Source organism: Vulpes lagopus, chromosome 3, assembly GCF_018345385.1.
Source record: "Vulpes lagopus strain Blue_001 chromosome 3, ASM1834538v1, whole genome shotgun sequence".
NCBI lineage: Eukaryota > Metazoa > Chordata > Mammalia > Carnivora > Canidae > Vulpes > Vulpes lagopus.
In genome coordinates, this window is record NC_054826.1 from 35421295 (window position 1) to 35441930 (window position 20636).

Consider the following 20636-nt stretch of genomic DNA (forward strand, 5'->3'; position numbering starts at 1 on the left):
TGTTTGCTTGTAGTCTCTTCTTCATGTCTTCAATATATCATCCTTAAAAAAATGCTGAGGAGTAGACACTTAGGCAAGAGAGCCCCTAAGAGGAAGAAGGAAGTCCATGTGCTATCAGAGAGAAAGCATTAAGACTAATTCAAGTGCTAAGCTTAGCTATATTCATTTCCCCATTTGGGCCTCTGTTTCCCCATTCCAAACAAAAGAATGGATTGAATGATCTCTCAGAGGCATTCCAGTTCTGGTAGTCTATGATTCTATAGATCTGGACAAAACCACAAGTCAAATCAGAAAAGCCTGTACTGAATAACCTAGCACTGACTGCATCACTTTCACCAAGAATATGACGCTTTCCGCAGAGAGGCTACAATGTGTGACCAGCAGACTTTTATGAAAAGCATGTGGCTGCTTGGAATTCACTGTGGTCAAAATTCACCACACAGAATGAGAGGGGAAATGAATTCCAGGTACTGAGTGTCTTTGTGTCATATTCAGCACTGTAGTCCTAAGTCATAAAGAAAGCCAACTAGAGAAGGCAGGTGGTTTTAGTGAATACCCAGTGAATTGTAGGAGCTGATGTGTTGACCCAGCATAGAATCAGGAGCAAGTTATAATTTAAGGACTTGTTGATTTTGTTCTGCAGTTTATCTCCTGTCTATGTCATTGCTTGGTTTTGTTTTCTACCTCCTCCAGCGATCACTTCGGGAACCCGAAGAAACCATTGTCATTGCCTTGTATGACTACCAAACAAATGACCCACAGGAACTCATGCTACAACGCAATGAGGAGTACTACCTACTGGACAGTTCCGAGATTCACTGGTGGAGGGTGCAGGACAGGAATGGGTAAGGCATCTTTGTGGTTGCTGTGCCAGCGCTTGACGTGAGGTGGGAATAGAGAAAACACTGGAATGATTTGTCCTGCCTCCGTCAGCATGACCACTTCACTGATGTAGGAGAAGAGAGCAGAGTTAGGAGGAAAAGGAAGGCAGAAGTGGGTTGAGGGGTTCTTTCCACTTCTCAGAAGTGGCAGAGGCCGTCACTTGCTATGCTCACTACCCATCAAGCACTCCCAGTCTCTGAGCCCATCTAAAAATTCCTGGATTTTTTCACAGACATCCACAGAGCAGGAGATTGGCAGCTTGTTCTACAAGGAAGCACTATTTTCTTGAGTGTTTGGATGAGACTGAAGGCACATCCCATCATGACGTGTCTATTTTCAAAGAAAAGAAAAGACATGTAGAAATAGTACAGATTAGTGGTTATATTAAGAAGTATCAGGAAGAAGATATGAAAGAGTGGCTACGTTACCAGTCTTTGAACTAGCCATCTACATGAGTCAGGGAGAAAAGTTGTGCTAATACCAATTGTCCACTATAGGATTTGAGCCCTTCTCTGATCTGAAATACAACAAAATTACTTTTGTTAACCTTCAGAATGCCTGGGATATATATGACTTAGATACTAGCATAAAAACATTAGTTGTAATGTTTTTAAGTTTCTCAGATTTGTGCTGCTTTATAAGGCTTTAGTTTTTCATTTTAATACATCAGAGGTATTTGCCCAAGCCACGGAATATTCTCCAGAATATGATTTCAATGATCGCATAAATCCAATACAAAAGTGTACCATAATTAGGAATCCCCTTTTGGGGCATTCAGATTACTTCCAATATTTTGCAGATATTAACAACACTGCAATGAACATTCTTGTATATTCATATTAGGGGTTTATGTATTCTTAAAGTATGAGGATATTACTGATTAAAGATATAAATAAGAAAAATACTCCATCACTGCAACGTTTGGATGACCTAAATTGATGTCTTATTTAAAAAAAAAAAAAAATCCAACCTCCATTTGTGCCCATATCAATCCCAAAAGTAATCACTATCAACATTTTCTTGTGTATCCCAGACAAAAACTTATACATACACAAATGCATCCTTTCTTTTCACTTGAACAAAGGTGATTCATTCTGTTCATCTTGCCTTTAACCTTTGGTAATGTATCTCAGAGATCTTTTCATATCAGCAGATACAAATCTACTTTGTTTTTTAAATAATTGCATAGTTTTGGAAGATATGCTTGGTTTTTTTTAAAGATTTAATTTATTTATTCATGAGAGACACACAGAGAGAGACAGAGACACAGGCAGAGAGAGAAGCAGGCTCCATGCAAGGAGCCCGATGTGGGACTCGATCCTGGGTCTCCAGGATCATGCCCTAGGCCGAAGGCGGCACTAAACCACTGAGCTGCCTGATAATGCTTGTATTATAAATATTTGAATGATCTGAAATGGTGGGACACTTAGTTTCCAAGCCATTTGTTTTCTTCATTTGTTATTTTAAACAAGGCCACAGTGAAGATGCTGTATTGCTCATGCTCATGTTTCCAGGCAATGTTTTGAAAAAAGATTTGCAACATATATATTTTTGAAAATATATTTTTCTTTTGAAAAAGTATACATCTCACATTTCTAACTACAGAACTGTTGAATTAAAGCATGTCTCCATTTTGATAGATAATTCCCTCAGAACGATTGCCAAATTTACATTCCCACTACCCACCAACAGTGTGTGGGAGTGTCAACAGTGGGTATCACTAACCTTAAAAATATAATTTAAAAAAAGCTAATATGATGAATAAAGAAAGAAGCATACAAATATCTTTAGGGTTAAGGCCATAGTTTTTACATACAAATTTGTTTCATCACATCACCTTCTCTTTAAGTAGCCTCATTGATGCCATTATAGGGGGGAGTGAAAGATGGGTGTAAAATATGGTTAGCTCAAGAACTGTGTTCTGTGAGACAGTGTTGCTGGCTAGCTGAGACCAGAGCTAGTTTCCCTCTCTAGCTGACTCGTGGAGGCAAGTAAGGTCAGTCACATCACCTTCTCTTTGCCTATTATAAGGAGTCCCACATCAGAGACAGGTAGAAGACTTCCTGGTTCTACAAACACCAGAACTTACTCAGAAATTCACTCCTCCAGTCAACTGACATTTGTTTAGCACACCTAATGTGCCAGGAAATTTCTTCTCCTGGGTTTCACTTCCCCAAATGACAGTGGCACCCTTTGTTCAGTGGCCTGTGGAAATGCTCAGCTCTGCACTTCAAAGGCCATCAAAGAGGACACCCTAAAGTCTAGCTGGTGTTTTGGGAATTTCCCCAGTGTGCTTTGTCATAATGCAGGATAGTGGAAAGTACACAAGATGGGGAGACAGAAGACTTGGACTGGATATCAACTACTTTTGTAGGTCTTTGGAAAAGTCACTTATGCTTCGTGGGTCTATTTCCTTATCTACAAAATGCAGATGGTAACATCAGCTCTGTCTGTTTCACAGTGTTAAGGAAGTCAATGAGATGATAAAAGTGAAAGAAGCTTTGTAAATTCTACATCCACATGCAAGGGGAAGAGAATTACCGTTGGTGATAATGATATTATCACATGATGTTATGTGGTTGGCATATTAGAACACGGTTATTCTATTTAAAAGTAAAAATGGTATCGGATCCATTAATATAATTGTAAACGTATGGCATGACAAAACCAGACATGATCAAGTGGATTCGAAAAGATAGATATAAAAGAAATAGCAAATTTTAGAATAACTTGACTTCTTTCGATTGACACAGACTGCCATGAACACCATATTCAGGGTAATTCTGAAGCTGGATGTTCAATTCTCCAAAGCAAGCACACCACGATTGACAAACAGTGTCAGCCATGGGTACAGGTTATCAGACAATCATCCCATATTTGGCATCCCCATTTTTGAACTCTTCATTCCTCAAAACCATTCTGTGAAATAGACTATACATTCCTCATTAAATATAATCACTAGATTGAAAAATGGCTTTATTATATAAAAATTAAAATATGCTTTATGGAACAAAGAGCAAGAAACTCTTAGGCATCTTTTTATAGACTGGCAGAGTCAGGAGGAACTTTATGTGGAATTTAGTTTAGGGTCTTCATTTTACAGAGAGGGAGCCAGAGGCCCAGAGAGTCCAAAGGACATTGCTTTTTTCTTGTAGTATTAAATGTAATAATGAATGTGAACATGCTTTGAAAAATACAGTGCTATACACAAATGTAAAGTATTTTGATGTGCTGATTAGTCTCTTTATCCATATGTCTTTGTTTATGCACATCTATGTATTCCTGCTCAAAAGAAACTCTCACCTCTAAATCCAGTGTGATTCTTCTTTTTTCTCATGTTTTACCATTTACGTTTAAAGGAGTTCAATTAACAACAATAAAATATTAGGAAGGCCTTGAATTAAAAACTTATAACACTGACTGGCAGTATCTTTTGGGACCTGTGGTTGGAAAGTGATTTTTTTATACTTTAATTATTTTGGCTTCCTCACTATAAAATGGTAGCACAAAAGTGGAAAAAATTCTGATTGTCGCACCCCAAAGAAAATGTTTCCTTATAGAAAATAGAGACCAAACATTAATATTTTTTCCACTAGAGGAAATTTCACAATGAGGAGAGCAACAAACATAGCTTTTTAAGTAAAGTAGTCGCTTCTTCTTTATTATGGTTTATATTTCAGTGATGAAACCTATTGCCTTTAACAGATGGCAGAGTTTTGCTATTTTTAGTGACTCTTTTATTCTAAAACTTTAAAGTGTCTTATCAAGAATGCCAAATACTGTGAGACTCCGCCATCTTTAAATGACTTTTAGTGGATTGAACAACCTCTAAAATAGAGATGTGAAAGTTTGTCCTATAATAGTCTAAACATGAATTTCCTTTTTAACAGGCATGAAGGATATGTACCAAGCAGTTATCTGGTGGAAAAGTCTCCAAATAGCCTGGAAACCTATGAGTAAGATATTTTATACATTTTCTAAAAATATGGTACTACGGTCCTCCTTATATTAGGAGTAAATTATTGATTGATTATAAAAGTACCAGCATTTTTTTTCTTCTAGTACTTTGATCCCTAAGTAAATAGTAGAGGAACATTTTAAATAGGAGAAGAGGACTGATATATGTAGTGACCTCCCCTTTTATCAGAGATGACTCTAAGATCCCTACACAGATTGCAGTAAAAGGAAAGGTTCTTCTGAGAATGTTGGTCTTACTTGAGAAGCAAAAAACCAATATGAACACTGGATCAAATACAAACTCACTTTAAAATATGCTTTAAGGCATACTTCCAATACCAAAATAGCAGACAAAGAGGTATTAAATATCTGCTTGGCTTGTATTGTTTACTTCAGGTTGTCATCTACAGAAGAGTTCACATGGATATAATTTTAATGGAACTACTTAGTGTTTAATAAAATCCAATTGTAGTGGACAATGTACTCACCATGTCCATATGTTCCCTAGCTCAGCTGCTAAAAGGCCCAGAAGCAATAGCACCATAGCACCAGAATAGCATTTGTTCACAGATCTTCATTTCTAAATAGCACTTCCCACTAAAATGGAGTTCTTGGAGAAATGGCTTGGGGATTCAGAGTTGAGGCAGGGACAAAAACAGGATGAACTTGGAACACCTTGCACCAAAAAGTAAAGAAGTACTGCCCCCCAAAATATTTTAATGATGTGGACTCTTGAAATGGACACAGAAGTCAGCTTAAAATTATACCTTCTGGCCAAATATAAGACAACTTGAGTATCAAAATAAGTAATGACAGTAATGGACTACAATCCATTGAATAAAATAAGAATCAATAACAAGCATAGTTTGATAGACTAGAAATTTCTTTCTTACCATACAGTGCCAGCTAATGAATGTAGAAGGAATGACCACGTTTAAAAATCACCATTTGAAAAAAATAAAAAAAATAAAAATAAATAAAAATCACCATTTGTAACTCAAAGTATCAACTAATTCAGAGAAGAAACGTCAATGAAAATTTCAGAACTAGGGAGGTGAAAGTTTGATATTTACCTAGTTTCAAAGTATCTTCTCATAAATCACTTATTAGTAATAAAGTGGAAATATTTGATAGACCCCTATCTTAACCAAGTGATCAAAATTCACAACACAAGTCTCCTGACGTGATACTCTGAGAAGGACACGACATCACTGCCGTGCTACCCTGGCCCAAACATGCATAATCTGAATCTCATCATGAGAAAATAATACACAGATTCATATTCTACAATATAACTGGCCTGTGCTTTTTAATAATGTTAATATCATAAAAGACATAAAAGACTGAGAAATTGGTCCACATTAAAGGAGCCTAAGGAGATGACTAGCAATCTTGAGCCATTAAAAAAAAAAAAAATAGGGCCACCTAGGTGGCTCAGTTGGTTAAATGTCTGACTCTTGATTTCAGGTCGAGTCATGATCTCAGGATCCTGAGATTGAGCCTGGTGTTGGGCCCCATGCTGGGCTTGGAGCCTGCCTAAAATTCCCTCTCTTCCTTTTCCTCAGCCCCTTTCCCTCACCTCTCTCTCTCTCTTCCTCTCTTAAAAAAAAAAAGTGACAAAACACATCATTGGGACAACCAATAAAATTCAAACCAAGTCTGAAATTAGATAATAGTATTGCACTAATGTTAAATTTCCTGATTTTGGTAATTGTACCATGTTTATATAAGTGTATGTTCTATTTCTTTGAAATACATAGGAGTAAAAGTCTATTCTCAAATGGTTAGGAATTATATATATATATATATATATATATATATATATATTCAGAGGGAATGGTAAAGCAAATATATAAAATGTCAGAAATTAGTTCATCTGGGTCAAGTGTATATGGGAGCCCTTTTATAGTACTTTACAACTTTTCTATACATTTGAAATTATTTAAAAATGAAAAATATTTAAGTCCTCACCTAATGTAAGATACCAGGGTTGAAGAATATTAGCTAATGAAGACTTCTATCAACTCATTTGGGCTCTTATTAGTTCAAATGTGGTCAAGTTATTTGTTGCTTAAATTTTAATGGACTCTGTAGTGAAGAGCTATCATTTTCTGAAGAGTCTCTCAACCTGAGATGGGCTTTGATCAAGTATGTGTGAGTAGCCCCTCCCTCAGCTAACAGAAGAGTCATCGGTTCCAAGAATACTTGAGCCGCAATGAAACATGTATGAAATATGCTTAAATAAAATTCTTTCATTTTTATAGTCAATGCCTTTAAGAAAAAATAGGCATTTATTTCAAATGATCACTAGGCTGGGAACTTTTGTTTGTTTTTGCTTTTAATCAGAATCTCATCATTTACGATAGAAGGGGCAAACTCAAAATTCCAACAGAGTATAAAGCACTAGAGAATGGTAGAGCCTGGGGCAAATAAAAAAGTGTATGCCCCCTCCCGATGGTACTTTAAGTCATAAACAAAACAAAACATGACACCATACAAGCAAAACAGTCTGTGAGCCCTATCTATTCTACATACTGTCAGTTTGCATTTTCAGATTATAGAATCATAGCTAGAGAATAAAATGACTCACAAGCAGACATCCAGACATTTAGAAGTACATGTATATATATACACACACATATATACACATGCACGTATACTTTTAAAATATATTTTTACATTAGATATACAATATTTATATTAGAAATATATCTATGTTTATATTAGAATTGTATTATCTATTTCTAAATATACACATAATATACATATATATGTATGTATGTAATAAAAATACTCAATATGATAACTTTTTATCCTTGAACTTAATATTGTCTAATTTCAGGTGATATTTGCATAAGAACTCAAAAGTATACCAGCTGGGAACAAAATCATGGTTTGGTATATCCACTGATTGGCTTCAGGTCTCCTGCCCTGATTGGGGGCATACCCTTGGGCAAGTTTTCTCACCAGGCTGAATCTCAGATCCCTTTTCCTTAAACGGAAGGGTCAGACAAGATGAAGGAGACATTCTGGCTGGCATTCCCTCCCCATCCTTGAACTCAGGATAGACATCATTCTTAGTGACACACCTACCTACTGAGCTGAGGTGCATAGCTTTAGGCAGCTACTGATCAGAGCTTGCACATGAAATGAAGCATATTTTCTATCCCTCAACTAGATAAGTTTCAAGAGCCCACTGAGGTATAAAATATCGGGGCAGCCTGGGTGGCTTAGCGGTTTAGTGCCACCTTCGACCCAGGGCTTGATCTTGGAGACCTGGGATCGAGCCCCACGTCGGGCTCCCTGCATAGAGCCTCCTTCTCCCTCTGTCTGTGTCTCTGTCTCTGCCTCTCTCTCTCTCTCTCATGAATGAATGAATGAATAAATAAATAAATAATCTTTTTTAAAAAATACCATTCAGTTGCATGATGTTCAAAAGCCCAGATGGATCCACTTATTTGTGGCTATTTTCTAACAGCCCAACAAGTTTGACAAGTAGTATTCCTTGCCCACCCAGAACTACTCTCCTCTGGGGTTTATACTTTCCTAAAACTGGTTGTTAACTGATAATCATTCTATCTCCTCTTATCTAAGAAGTAGCCAGGGAAGCCAAGATGTGGTTCATGTTAACAGCAACATTCAAAAACTTCATCCCTAAAAATCATTCATATTCTTCTTACCACTTTTTAGGTTTTTTACCAGACCCCAAAATTATAGAAAGAATATAATCACTTTGCAGATCTTGAAAACCAGTCTAGGGATCCCTGGGTGGCGCAGCGGTTTGGCGCCTGCCTTTGGCCCAGGGCGCGATCCTGGAGACCCGGGATCGAATCCCACGTCAGGCTCCCGGTGCATGGAGCCTGCTTCTCCCTCTGCCTGTGTCTCTGCCTCTCTCTCTCTCTGTGACTATCATAAATAAATAAAAAAAAAAAATTAATAAAAAAAAAAAAAAAAAAAAACCAGTCTAAATGAGGAAAACACTGCAATTGCTTTACAAGGCTAAACTTCCAAATTTTACTTAATTTTTATAGCTGTCCTAGCCTCATTCTATTTATAATCTCCCACAGACTTATGAAATGGAGAAATTAAAGGTTTTCTAAAGTTTTATCATGGAAAATTTCGAACATGCACCAAAGTAGGGAGGATAATATAACGAACCTCCATGTATTCAAAACACAGTTTCAAAAATTACCAACACTTTACCAATTCTGATTCATTTGTTCCCTTCTAATTAAACATTTTATTACCTGGAAATGGTTCGTGCCTTTGTTTTTAAGTTTGAAAGCACTGGTATAGACAGAAAATGACCAAATCATTTTCTAGCATTATCTTTTATAAGTAAGTAATAAAAATAATTTAACTGTCATTGACATATGACTTTTTCCTGCTTTCAGGTGGTACAATAAGAGTATCAGTCGAGACAAAGCTGAAAAACTTCTTTTGGACACAGTAAGTCTTCTTAACCAACCTTTAGACTTAACATAAATTTTGCTTTTTTCTTTCCAGCCATGTTGTGCTTTATGCCAATGCAGTAAGTCACATACTGGATTACAGCGGTTTTCATGTCCAGTGAAAATATTCTGGGGATTTATAGAAACAAGCATATATATGATACGATAAGAAACTCAGGGAGGGTCCAAGGCATTATTATTGACACACAACTGTCACAACAGGTATAGTGGTCTTTCTGGCTGCGATGGCTGACCCTGGGGAGCCATGGGGCTAGTTTGCCTTGCCTACTTCTCTGACTAGGTCAAAGGTGACTGTGACTTAGATTCTACTGGGTTGGTTGTGTATCCAGAGGAAATATATCACTTGTTTTAACTGATTTTTATGCAGTACTTCTCAAGAGCCATGCAGTATGGGTAACAAGACTGATCTTTCTCAGGGATGCCAGAATTAAGGGAAAGAGCAATGAGAAGAAGGAAAGCATGGTGTGATGGGAAAAGTACAGGTTCTAGTCCCTGTTCTGTTACCAACACAATAACTTTCTTCTTCCTGGACCTTAGTTTCTCAATGAATACAAGATGGACATATCATCAATCAGCGATGATAGTTACCTAGAACTCATACTGTCACCCTTTGCTCCTAATCTCATGTGACACAATTGATCATGGTCCATGGCTTTAGGATCCTCCTCAACATGGTGCTCCAGGCAGCTGCCATCAGTTGATTGGCACTCAAGGTGAACCCTCTCTGTCTGGACCAGAAGGTCATTTGTTGTTCTAGGACAGTGCCTCTCAAATATCTGTATTGATGGATCACTCTTTTTGTGGTTAGCTTTCAATTTCAAATTTGTCACAGACTTACATTTGTAAAATAAATAAAAATGAACTAATTTTTTTCTAATAACTAGAAAAGATAACGGGGCCAAGACACCAAAAAATGCAAGTTCATTCTTTTACTAGTCTTAGATTCATTAGACAGAAAATTACTCTGATTGCTATAAAAGATTTCTAAATGCTTACTCTTGGTTTCTCTTTTTGTGTGTGGCAGACCAGCAACAATTTGCCAACTAGCACACATTCACAGATCACACTTTGAGTCCACTGAATATTGCACATTTATAGCTCTTTCAGAGAAACCAACTGCATGGAGTTTCTCAGAAAAAGTCCTCCCCAGAGCAATCAATTTACCAGCATATATGCCTAGAGGAGTGAATCTCAGGCCTGTCTGCACATTAGAATCTTCTGGGAAATATTTTTAAAAATACCAGTGCCCAAGCCCCACCCCACGTTAAGTCAATCAGAATATCTAGTTGGTAGGATCTTGGCATTAGTAATTCAGAGAAAAATCTCTCCAGGTGAGTCTGATATTCAGATGATGTTAATGACCTGTGCCCAACACTAGCCTTACTGGTGACACCAGTAAACAATAAGTATGAGTTGATTGAAGCATTAGTCACCCTGTGCCAAAATGTCAACCCTATTCCTGCCATTTTACCATACAACATTTTCCCGTTTGGGTTTAAAGATTTTTCTATCTTTAAGAATTTTAAATAAAACTGCAAATCTTTCCTGCACACAATGCAGGTGGGGTGACCAACTCATCCTAGTTTGCCTGGGATGGTCCCAGTTTTAAAACTGAGAGTCCTGTGTCCAGGAATCCCCACCCCGTTCAGTCCTGGGCAAACTAGGACAGCTGGTCACCCAACCTGGTAGCCAACTATTTGCACAGTGGTTAGGGATGAGCCACAGAGAAGGGAACATGGGACCAGGCCGGGAATGGAGTGAAAGGCTGTGATGGGAAGGTGGAGGGTTAATGAATAGTGCCAAAGAATAATTCAAAGCAATACAGTTAATTATTAGCATGCTATTTACTTTTCTAGAAAGGGAAACTGGTAACAGATTGATTCATTCTACCAAAGGCAAAAATAGAACTTCTATAAGAGGAAAAGGCTGGGGAGAAGGAAAACCCACAGTCATCCTGGGAACACTGAACTTCATTTTCTTCGGCTAAGTTGCCGTTTAGCAAGCAGCTAGCATAGAGGACAAGGTGAGATGTTCTGCCCTTCGGTAGCTTGTTCTCATCAAAGAGAGCAAGTTCAGTTGTTTATGGATTTCCCAAAAGACTGTGTGTGCTTCCCAGGGGGGGATGCATGAGAGGCAGCCTGTGTTCAGACAGCTGTCTCCGTTAGCAGCCCCCCCACCGCCCCGTGGTGTGTGTGCACCATTTCCTTGATTACAATTGCTGGCTCTAAGCTCCAGTACCTTATCATTTTGCTGAGCACAAGACTAAGCCCTTAGGGGTACTTGAGACAGGATCTTTGACCTCTGTAAACCTTAGACTCTACTGGGAAACAAGACAAACTGAAGAGTGAGGGGATAATCCAAGGTAAACTATGAACATGAGACAGGCTTTCAGTGGCCTCCGAGCTCAGAGAAGACCCTGAGGAGTTCCAAATCTCATGGGGGGAAGAGGAATTGAGCTGAGTCATGACAGGACTCTGGTTTCTCCTTGGTTCCACATCAACTCAGCACTTAATTATTTCCTGCAGTCCCCAGGAGACCATGCATTCGAATCACTGTACAACTCTTAGAAATCCAGCATCCCAGTGGGCCCCGCCCCAGACCTGCAGAATCAGAATCTCCAGAGGTAGTTCCTGGGAATCTGTATTTTTTCAAGTCAAACTTGTGTTGTCTGGCCTGCTGACTCAGTTCCCAGTTCCCCAACCTATGTTATTGGACAACATAGTAAAACCTGACTGATTGGAACTAATTGAGACGATTGCCAAATTAATTTAAAACCTGAATTATAATGAGTTTAAACAAGTATGGTTGTGTTATTTTCAACCGCACATTGGTTAATGAAGTGTTGTTACCCATAGAGCACTTGAAACAGCCCACATGAATGACAAGCTGAGGAGGTTTCCCGTTTTACAGCAGTACTTTGGAGACATTTAAATACACTTTGCCTGCTGGGGCAGTTGAGACATTCCTCCCTGCTAATATTCTGAACTACTTTACCAAATCCTCTTTGCCTCAGTAGGTAATAAAAGGGTAAACTTCAGTGATTCCCTGGATTGTCCACTGCTTGAAACAATAGCAGAATTGTTTCCTGGGTGTGTTTAGTATCTCTTTATCTAACAAGTATAAAGAACCTTAAAAGGTGGATTGATACAGGTACTGAGGTACTGTCCCATTCACAGTTCTCCACTAAAATATAAAGACTTTATCTTGTTCCTGTTGCACCTAGATTGTATTTACGGCAAAGCAGTTGCTCAAAAAATATTTGTTGAATGAATGAATACATCAAATGCTTCATAATTTTTGTAAATTAACAGCCATGCTTAAAGAGAACTGGATGATCATGAGAAGCGTTGGGGGATCTTTTTAAAAATGCAAATTCCAAATTCCAGCCCTCACCAGTCAGAACCTCTAGAAATGGCACCCAGGTGATTCTGAGACTAACCCAAGTTTGGAAACTGCAGAAAAGCATCTCCTACAACGTCCTATCAATTTATCAGATAATATCACCTCTAAGACGCCTGTCATGCTTCCCGTATCCCTGGCCATGGAATATGGTGGCCTGGCCTTTGAACCCGTCATAGTGCAATGTCATTACTTCTCCAGTGGCACTGTTCTCACACTGCTTTGGGCCTCAGGAGTTTCTCTTCTGTCTTAACCCATTTAGGTAGAGGGTAAATTCCTTGTGAGTAATTCCATACCTTACAGCATCACACCCTTTGGGTGACCTGAATTTCAGGCAGGAGCCCTACTCTTAGGCATTGGCTTATTATATTTCTATGAGTTAAAAATGACTTAATAATGGGTTTGTATCAAGAGAAGAAAACAACCAACTCCTGAATGTGTCAGAGACATTCTCCTCAAGTGTAATGCCACGTAACAGGCTATGAATTATTAGTCTGTCTTTTACAGTAACCTATACCCTGTGTGTTGAGATTACCTTCTGTAGATTCACCTTTAAATCATATGGGCAGAAAAAAGGAAATATACTCCTAATATGTCAACATGTTTCAGATAAAGGCAAACAGTGGAATTAACACCTCCAACAGATGGTATACCATCAAATGTGATAATGATGGCTAATGATAGCCCTAATAGTCCTCATTCTGGTATATTCCAGGAAGGCTTCTATGCACTTTAATTCTCCCAGCAATCTTGCATTTTACGAATGAGGAAACTGAAGCTCATATATTTAATCAGGAAGCAATTGGAATTCACAGAATTATAGGCTCGTAGAGTAAGAATTCTCTTTAAAGATCATCTATGTTACAGAAGAGTAAACTGGGGCCAAATTCAGGGGATGAATCAGTGGCATAATTCTGGACTAGAAGAGGGGTACATCTATGCACACAGACACAGTTAACAAGGGACTATAGAGTTAAGTTCTAGTCTCCTGTCCCCATAATCCCCATTCATATATTTCACCACCTCCATGACCTTTTTTCCCTATTGTTGCTTCTTTATTTTTCTTTTCTTTTTTTAAAGATTTTATTTATTTATTCATGAAAGGTACAGAGAGTGAGGCAGAGACATGGCAGAGGGAGAAGCAGGCTCTTTGCTGGGAGCCCGATGCGAGACTCAATCCCAGGACCCCAGGATCATGTCCTGAGCCAAAGGCAGATGCTCAACTACTGAGCCACCCAGGCATCCCACCTCTTTATTTTTCTAGGTGAATTAGTAAAAGGTAAACTGAGACCTCGAAAATGTCCCAAGGGAGTAAGGGCCACCCTTCTGGCTGCCTTGTACTAGTCAGTACCCCTTTGCATGGCAGTCATGTGAGAAAGACCCTTTAAGCTCCAGTGTTCTTGGGGGTTGCAACTTCTTCTGAGCCCCTTGCAGGAAGTAGGCAGTTAGGCACATGCAGGATGCCTTGTTTTCCTCAGAACTCTAGGCTGCCTCAGCCCCAGACCAATTTCCTGTCACCCTCACTGAATGCCACTTAGAGCAACTACAGGGTAGGGAGGTGGGGACAGAAGATCTCTGAGCCTCCCATGCTCAGCTGAGCTGACTGCAAACTTTACCACCCCTTTTTCTCACGCCTGTGGATCACTCTTGTTAACAGTTAAGCCCCACTCTGATCACAATTTTTAAAAATAACAATAATAATGGCTTCTTTGGAAGAACAACAATAAAACATTCCTAATTAAATAGAAGAGATATTTGTACTCCCCCCTTTACAGACACTTGATAAACTTCTGGGTTTGTTTTGTTGTTGGTTTTTATGGGGGGTGTTTTGGTCTCTTTCTTCCCCTTTTTGAATAATTTAGATACACAGATAAAATCTTCGTCTACTGAAGTTTTGTTTCTTCCTGCCTTGGGTTTAACCCATCACATTGCAATGAGGGAAGAGCAAAAGCTTCTATATTTGGCAAAGAAGGAAAGACAAACTATGCTACATGTAATGCATGGACAAATATCACCAATGCGATGTCAAGCAAAAAAAGCCAGACATGGATTCATTATTCACAGTAGCCACAAGGTGGAAACAGCCCAACGTTCATCCGCTAATGAATGGATAAACAAAATGTGGTATGGCCATGTGATGGAATATTATTCAGTCATAAAAAGAAATGAAGTACTGATACGCACTACAACTTGGAAAAATTTTGTAAACAACATTCTAAGTGAAAGAAGCCAGGCACAAAAGACCACATATTAATTCTTTAATTTTCACGAAATATCTAGAATAGGCAAACCTATAATACAGAAATATCAATGTGGCAGGGGTGCAAATAAAACAGAGGTATATTTGGGGAGTAATGGAAATGTTCTAAGATTAGATTGAGTTGCACAACTCTATAAATTTCCTAAAAATCATTGGATTATACACTCGAACTGGGAGAATTTCATGGTATGTAAATTATGCCTCAAAAGCTATCTTAAAATCAAATGAATCTAATCTGGGACTTTTGATGTCACATAGATCACCTTTACTCTAGAAATTAAATAAACTACTGACCCCAAAGAAGGGAAAAATCTAATGCTTGGAAAATCAAGGTTTTTTTAAAGGATGATTTGTAAGCAAATGTTAAAAGGGTCTTTAATATTTCAATGGAAAAATAGTTTACATTTATATCTGAGAAAAGGAGAATAAGAATCTGTTTAGCTCTCTTCTGTTCTCACCATGTCTAAGATACTGCACAGAACACTTTGTGGATAATGTGGGAGGCTACCTACAGGCTTAAGATCATATATTGCTCCAGAAAGATTATAATGCATTTTCTTAAATTTAGAAGAAAATTATTAAATAAAAATTACTAAAATAAATTCTATGTGAACAAAGAACACTAGGACTGTTCAGGATATCTTAGAAAAGAAATATAGCAGCTTTCTGCATTTTCCTTGATTCTTCCCCCATTTTCAGGGAGCAACCTGAGCAGCTCCCACTCACAGCCATGGGATAGGGAGACCATGGCTAAGCAATAAAGACCTGAAGATTCAGGTCTCAGCTTCAAATTTCTTTTTTTCCCCCAGTTTTATTAAGATATAACTGATATATGGCATTTTTTAAGTTTAAGGTGTACAATATAATAATTTGATATATGTATCTATTGCAAAATGATTAATACAATAAGTTTCATCACTACACATAGATACAGACTGTTTTCCCTTGTGATGAAAATTTTTAAGATCTTGTCTCTTAGCAACTTTCAAATAGAAAATACAATACTGTTAACTGTTGTCATCATCCTGTACATTACTTCCTGTGTCTTACTTACCTTATAACTAGAAGTTTATACCTTTTTGGCTCCCTTCATCCAATCCTTCTATCTTCCATCCTCCTCATATTTTCAAAATAGATTCTTAAAATCCCAGAAGAGATAATAAAATTGTGAAAGTTCCATATTTATGTGATAAATTATAGGTTTGGCAAGAATGCACACTGATGTAAGGGCCAATTGTCTCCAGGCACACCCCGCCCCCCCACACACACACAACACACACACCCCTGCAGGTTTAGGGCCAAGCTAGAGATAGAGGTTATAGTTCTGTGTGAGCTTTCTAACTTGTAATAGTTTCTGAGAGATAGAGACAACTCATCAGAACTATTGTAAATAAGAGCTACGTGTTCAGTTGAGTCAATGGAGACCAAACCTGGATGTCTATAAGAATCATATGTCAAGCTTCTAAAAGGGAACCAGGGTGCCAGTCCTAGAGATTCTAAGTGTATAGGTGAAGCACGGTTAACTGTTTGTTGTTGTTTTGTTTTGTCTTTTGCTTCAGATTCTTCAGGTGATTGTGATTATCAACAAAGTGTAGGACCCAGGGGTGTAGGGAGTTAGACCAGATCAGTAGTTCTCAACCGGGGTGACTTCTTCCCCAGGGAACACTTGGCCGTGTCTCACATCCAGTTGATAGAAGCCAGGGATGCTGCTAAATATCCTATAATGCTGATATTCTAGGATTCAAACAATTAGCATAGCCATCTCTGTGTATTGCTTTTACTGTGTATAGATAATCCACTTCAGGGATGGGGGGATAGAGGGGTTCTAAATTGTATATCCTCTGTTCTAAATTGTATAAATTGTATATCCTCTGCTCCATACGCTACCAGTATGTGTGGCTCTCCTATGGAGCTCATGTGTTTCTCCAGCCCTCACTTGTGGTCCTCAGAATGTTGAAGTTAAATAAATCATAGTAATAGCTTTTGCAAATATTTCCAGCACAGATTTACAGCTGGGCAGGAACAGAACATTAGACATGAAGTACTCAAAACAAAGTTAAGATTTTTCAAGTTCCCATCAGGAATGAATATATTGGCTTAGCCATTTGCTTATATTTTTTTCAGCAGCACTGGCAAACTGTCATAGGGGGGTGAAGAGTACATTCTTGGGGTTTTCCCTTCTGTCTACTTCCCTCATGTGACCAGGAACTTCACGGGTTTTCTTTCTCCTTTTGCCCACAGCAAAATCAACACTCTGAAAAGGGTGCTAAAAAGGGCCCAATACGTACATTCCCATTAAGGAACAGATGAAGCTTCCAGACCAGAAAGCTTTGTGTCCTTCGAAGGGAATGGAGAAGTGGCTTCTCACATTTGTTGAGTTAGGTGACATGGAGCAGTAGAGTGAACATAGGCTTTGCTCACATGCCACTTTCAAGGTTCAAATCCCAGGTCTGCCACTTACTAGTTGTGGATTGTGAGAAAATCACTTAAGTTCTGTGACATTCAGTGTCCTCATCAGTTTAACTGAGGATATAAAATCTAGATTTCAATGTTCTAGTGAGGATTGGATGATATCTGTAATGAGCCTGCTTCATGGGGAGCTCCAAAAGGGCAGAGCTTGTATTTATCTGTCTTCATTTACCAGAAGCCTCTGATCCATGGTAAGGCCTAAAGAAATATCTGTTGAATGATCAAATGAAATGGTAGTCATTATTGCTGAAAGTCTGCTCTGTACAAAACTGGCCACTGTACAAAACTGTATTTCCTCCTTTCATAGACAAGAAAGTGGAGCTGGAGGCATGAGCCTGGTTTCCTAGGATCGCTAACCTTCTGTATCTTCTAACTATCCTAGGGCAAAGAAGGAGCCTTCATGGTACGAGATTCCAGAACTCCAGGAACATATACCGTATCTGTTTTCACCAAAGCCATTGTAAGGTATGGTGCTAGCTCAGCAAAGTGGGGACAGTCCTGAGGTGGGTGTGAGCAACAAGCCACACACAGCAACATCAGACAGTGAAAGAGGAAGAGACATCACTAGAAATCATGTACTTTCCCTGATCTCTCTGAGAAAACCAATGCCAGAGACTAACTAACTTGACACAACTCAAGTTATTTTGCTGGAAATAACCAGGTCCAGGTACCAGGTTCTCTTCCAAGTCAGCACCCCTGAGTGCAGAGCTCTAAGGAAATAAAATACTTGGGCTGCATTTGATGAGTTTATAATTTAGCCCACAAAGAATAGATTCTTTCAGCCACAAGTGAAAAGATACGTATTTTAGTTCTAGCTCTGCTAATAAAGCTACCTACTATTTATTAAATCCTTATCATGTGCCAGAATTTTACAGACTGTTTCTGATCCTAACAAACTCTGAAGGCAGGAGTTACTGTGCTCCTTCCACATAGGAAACAAAACAAAACAGAAAACAAGGCTAGGGCACCTTGATGGCCCAGTTGGTTAAGTGTCTGCTTTCGGCTCAGGTCATGATCACAGGGTCCTGGGATGAGCCCTACATTGAGCTCCCTGCTTAGCTGGGAGCCTGCTTCTCCCTCTTCCTCTGCCTGCAGCTTCCCCTACTTGTTCTCCCTCTTTCTCTCTCTCTCTTTCCTCTCTCTCTCTCTCTCTCTCTCTGTCAAATAAATAAATAAAATATTAAATAAAAGAAAAAACCAAGGTTCAAAGAACCAATGGCACCTTCATGAGATAATGGAGCTCAAGTGGTCAAACCACTGTTCTGCTCCAGCTGGCTGACTACAAGACCCTGCTTGTCTGCCGCTCTGTATCCCAGGTTCCTGCTCTCTGTAAAACAATGTCTAAGAGCCTATCTAGCTCTCAAATTCTCTTCTAATTAAAGAGTAAGTAAGAACAAAGCAGTTTGGCAATGGGCAAAGTCTGGTAAGAATTAAGAGGAAAGAGAAAAATTATTATTAAGGTGTCCTCAGGGAATACTTCTTGGAGAATGAGGACATGAGCAAAATTCAGAGCAAGAGCAAGGTCTAGACAGGTGGTGGAGAAGAAGGGAGCTGCTGAGGGATGAGAAAGAAGACAATGCACATCACAGAGGGGCCATGCCTTGCCATGGCTGGGGACAGGGAGGAAAGTGACCTGCAGCTCCATGAAATATGATGGAGAAAGAATGAGAAATAAAGCTATGCTGAGGTCTCCAAGACCACCTCCATGTTCAGTGACCTACTACCAAAACTCACAGGACTTAGCATATAGTCATATTCAAAGCTAAGACTTATTATAGCAGGAGAATACAAATCAAGGAAGCAAAGGAAAAAGGCACATGGGGCAAAATCCAGAGGAAGTGAAACATGAGCTTCCAAGAATCCTCTCCCAGTGGAGTCATACAGGACTCCATTTAATTCCTCCAGCAACAAGCTTCGACAACAAGGTAAAATAGTGTCTACCAGGGAATCTCGAGAGATTCAGTGCCCAAGGTTTTCACTTGGGGGCTGGCCACCTAGGTACCCTCTGCCTAGCACATGGCAAAATTCCAGAGTCCCCAAAGAAAAGCAGCCATTGAACATAAACCACAGTGTTATACAAACAATTTAGGAACAGGGAGACATCCTTATCAGATAGAGAATGGTGAAAGCCCTCCCAAAATCCAAGTTCTCAGATGCTAGCCACAGGTCAAATTTGCAAGCAGGCCTTTCTAAAAAAAAAAAAGCATTCAGGGCTGCTATGTTAACTCTTTACTCTACAAAGTCACATAAGTATTAAGGGTCCAGTGTTCCCTTATCGTATGCTGACAGTTAGTGAAATCCACACACACAGGAGGAAAGCATGTAGCACACACAAGACCATTACCCACTGCGTGGTTGTAGAAGAAACATCTCTAATCCATCGTGGGCCTGGTTCTAACTGGATCTAGATGCAGCCTCCGAGTCCTTCTTACTATAGCACCCAGGGCTACCCTGTCAAGACTGACACACAAGTTGAAATATACCTGCCATCCTTCTGAGAGGGTAAAAAACAAAGCTAACAGGAATCGGCTACCAGCAGACACTTTTATGTCTAAACATTGCTTGTTAATAATCACTGAATTTATGTTTCATTTGTTTAAGTGAGAACAACCCCTGTATAAAGCACTATCACATTAAAGAAACAAATGACAACCCCAAGCGATATTATGTGGCTGAGAAGTACGTGTTTGACTCCATTCCTCTCCTCATCAATTATCACCAACACAATGGAGCAGGTGAGTTCTAAAGGAAGGGGCCAGCGGGGAACCCTCACAGGGAAACTTGGAGAAAAATGATAAATGTCCTGCCAGGTTTTTCATCTCAGACAAGCTGACCATAAATAATAACTAAATCTACAAATAGGAAACAATGCCAAATACTTGCTCATATTATATATTTTCCATTAGCAAATTCTGCTGTTAGACCCATGGGATTTCACCACCTGCCCATCTGTGTTTATGACTCTTGTTGGAGGGGGTGTAATATCAGTGACTGGGCTTCGGGATTTGTTATCCAGAATAAAAATAGCTTTCGCATTGGATTATATTTTTCCTGGTGATTGGACTTGAACAGTTGCTACGGTAAAATTTTAACTACTGCCTTTCACTTCGTAATCAACCCAGGTCTGGTCACTAGACTCCGGCACCCAGTTTGTTCTTGGAGGCAGAAAGCACCAGTCACTGCGGGACTGAGATACG

The 20636-nt window shown here is 39.0% G+C and overlaps 1 protein-coding gene across 1 annotated transcript in view; it reads left to right on the forward strand.

Annotated features, from left to right (window-relative positions):
- The window catches only part of ITK (IL2 inducible T cell kinase), a 63890-nt gene that overhangs the window by 29874 nt on the left and 13380 nt on the right, over positions 1-20636 (forward strand). Inside the window, exons 6-11 of the mRNA XM_041747118.1 lie at positions 694-845; positions 4773-4838; positions 9234-9288; positions 17822-17904; positions 20041-20174; positions 20562-20636. Coding sequence (XP_041603052.1) covers positions 694-845; positions 4773-4838; positions 9234-9288; positions 17822-17904; positions 20041-20174; positions 20562-20636 — 565 coding nt within the window. The remainder of the gene's footprint in view (positions 1-693; positions 846-4772; positions 4839-9233; positions 9289-17821; positions 17905-20040; positions 20175-20561) is intronic.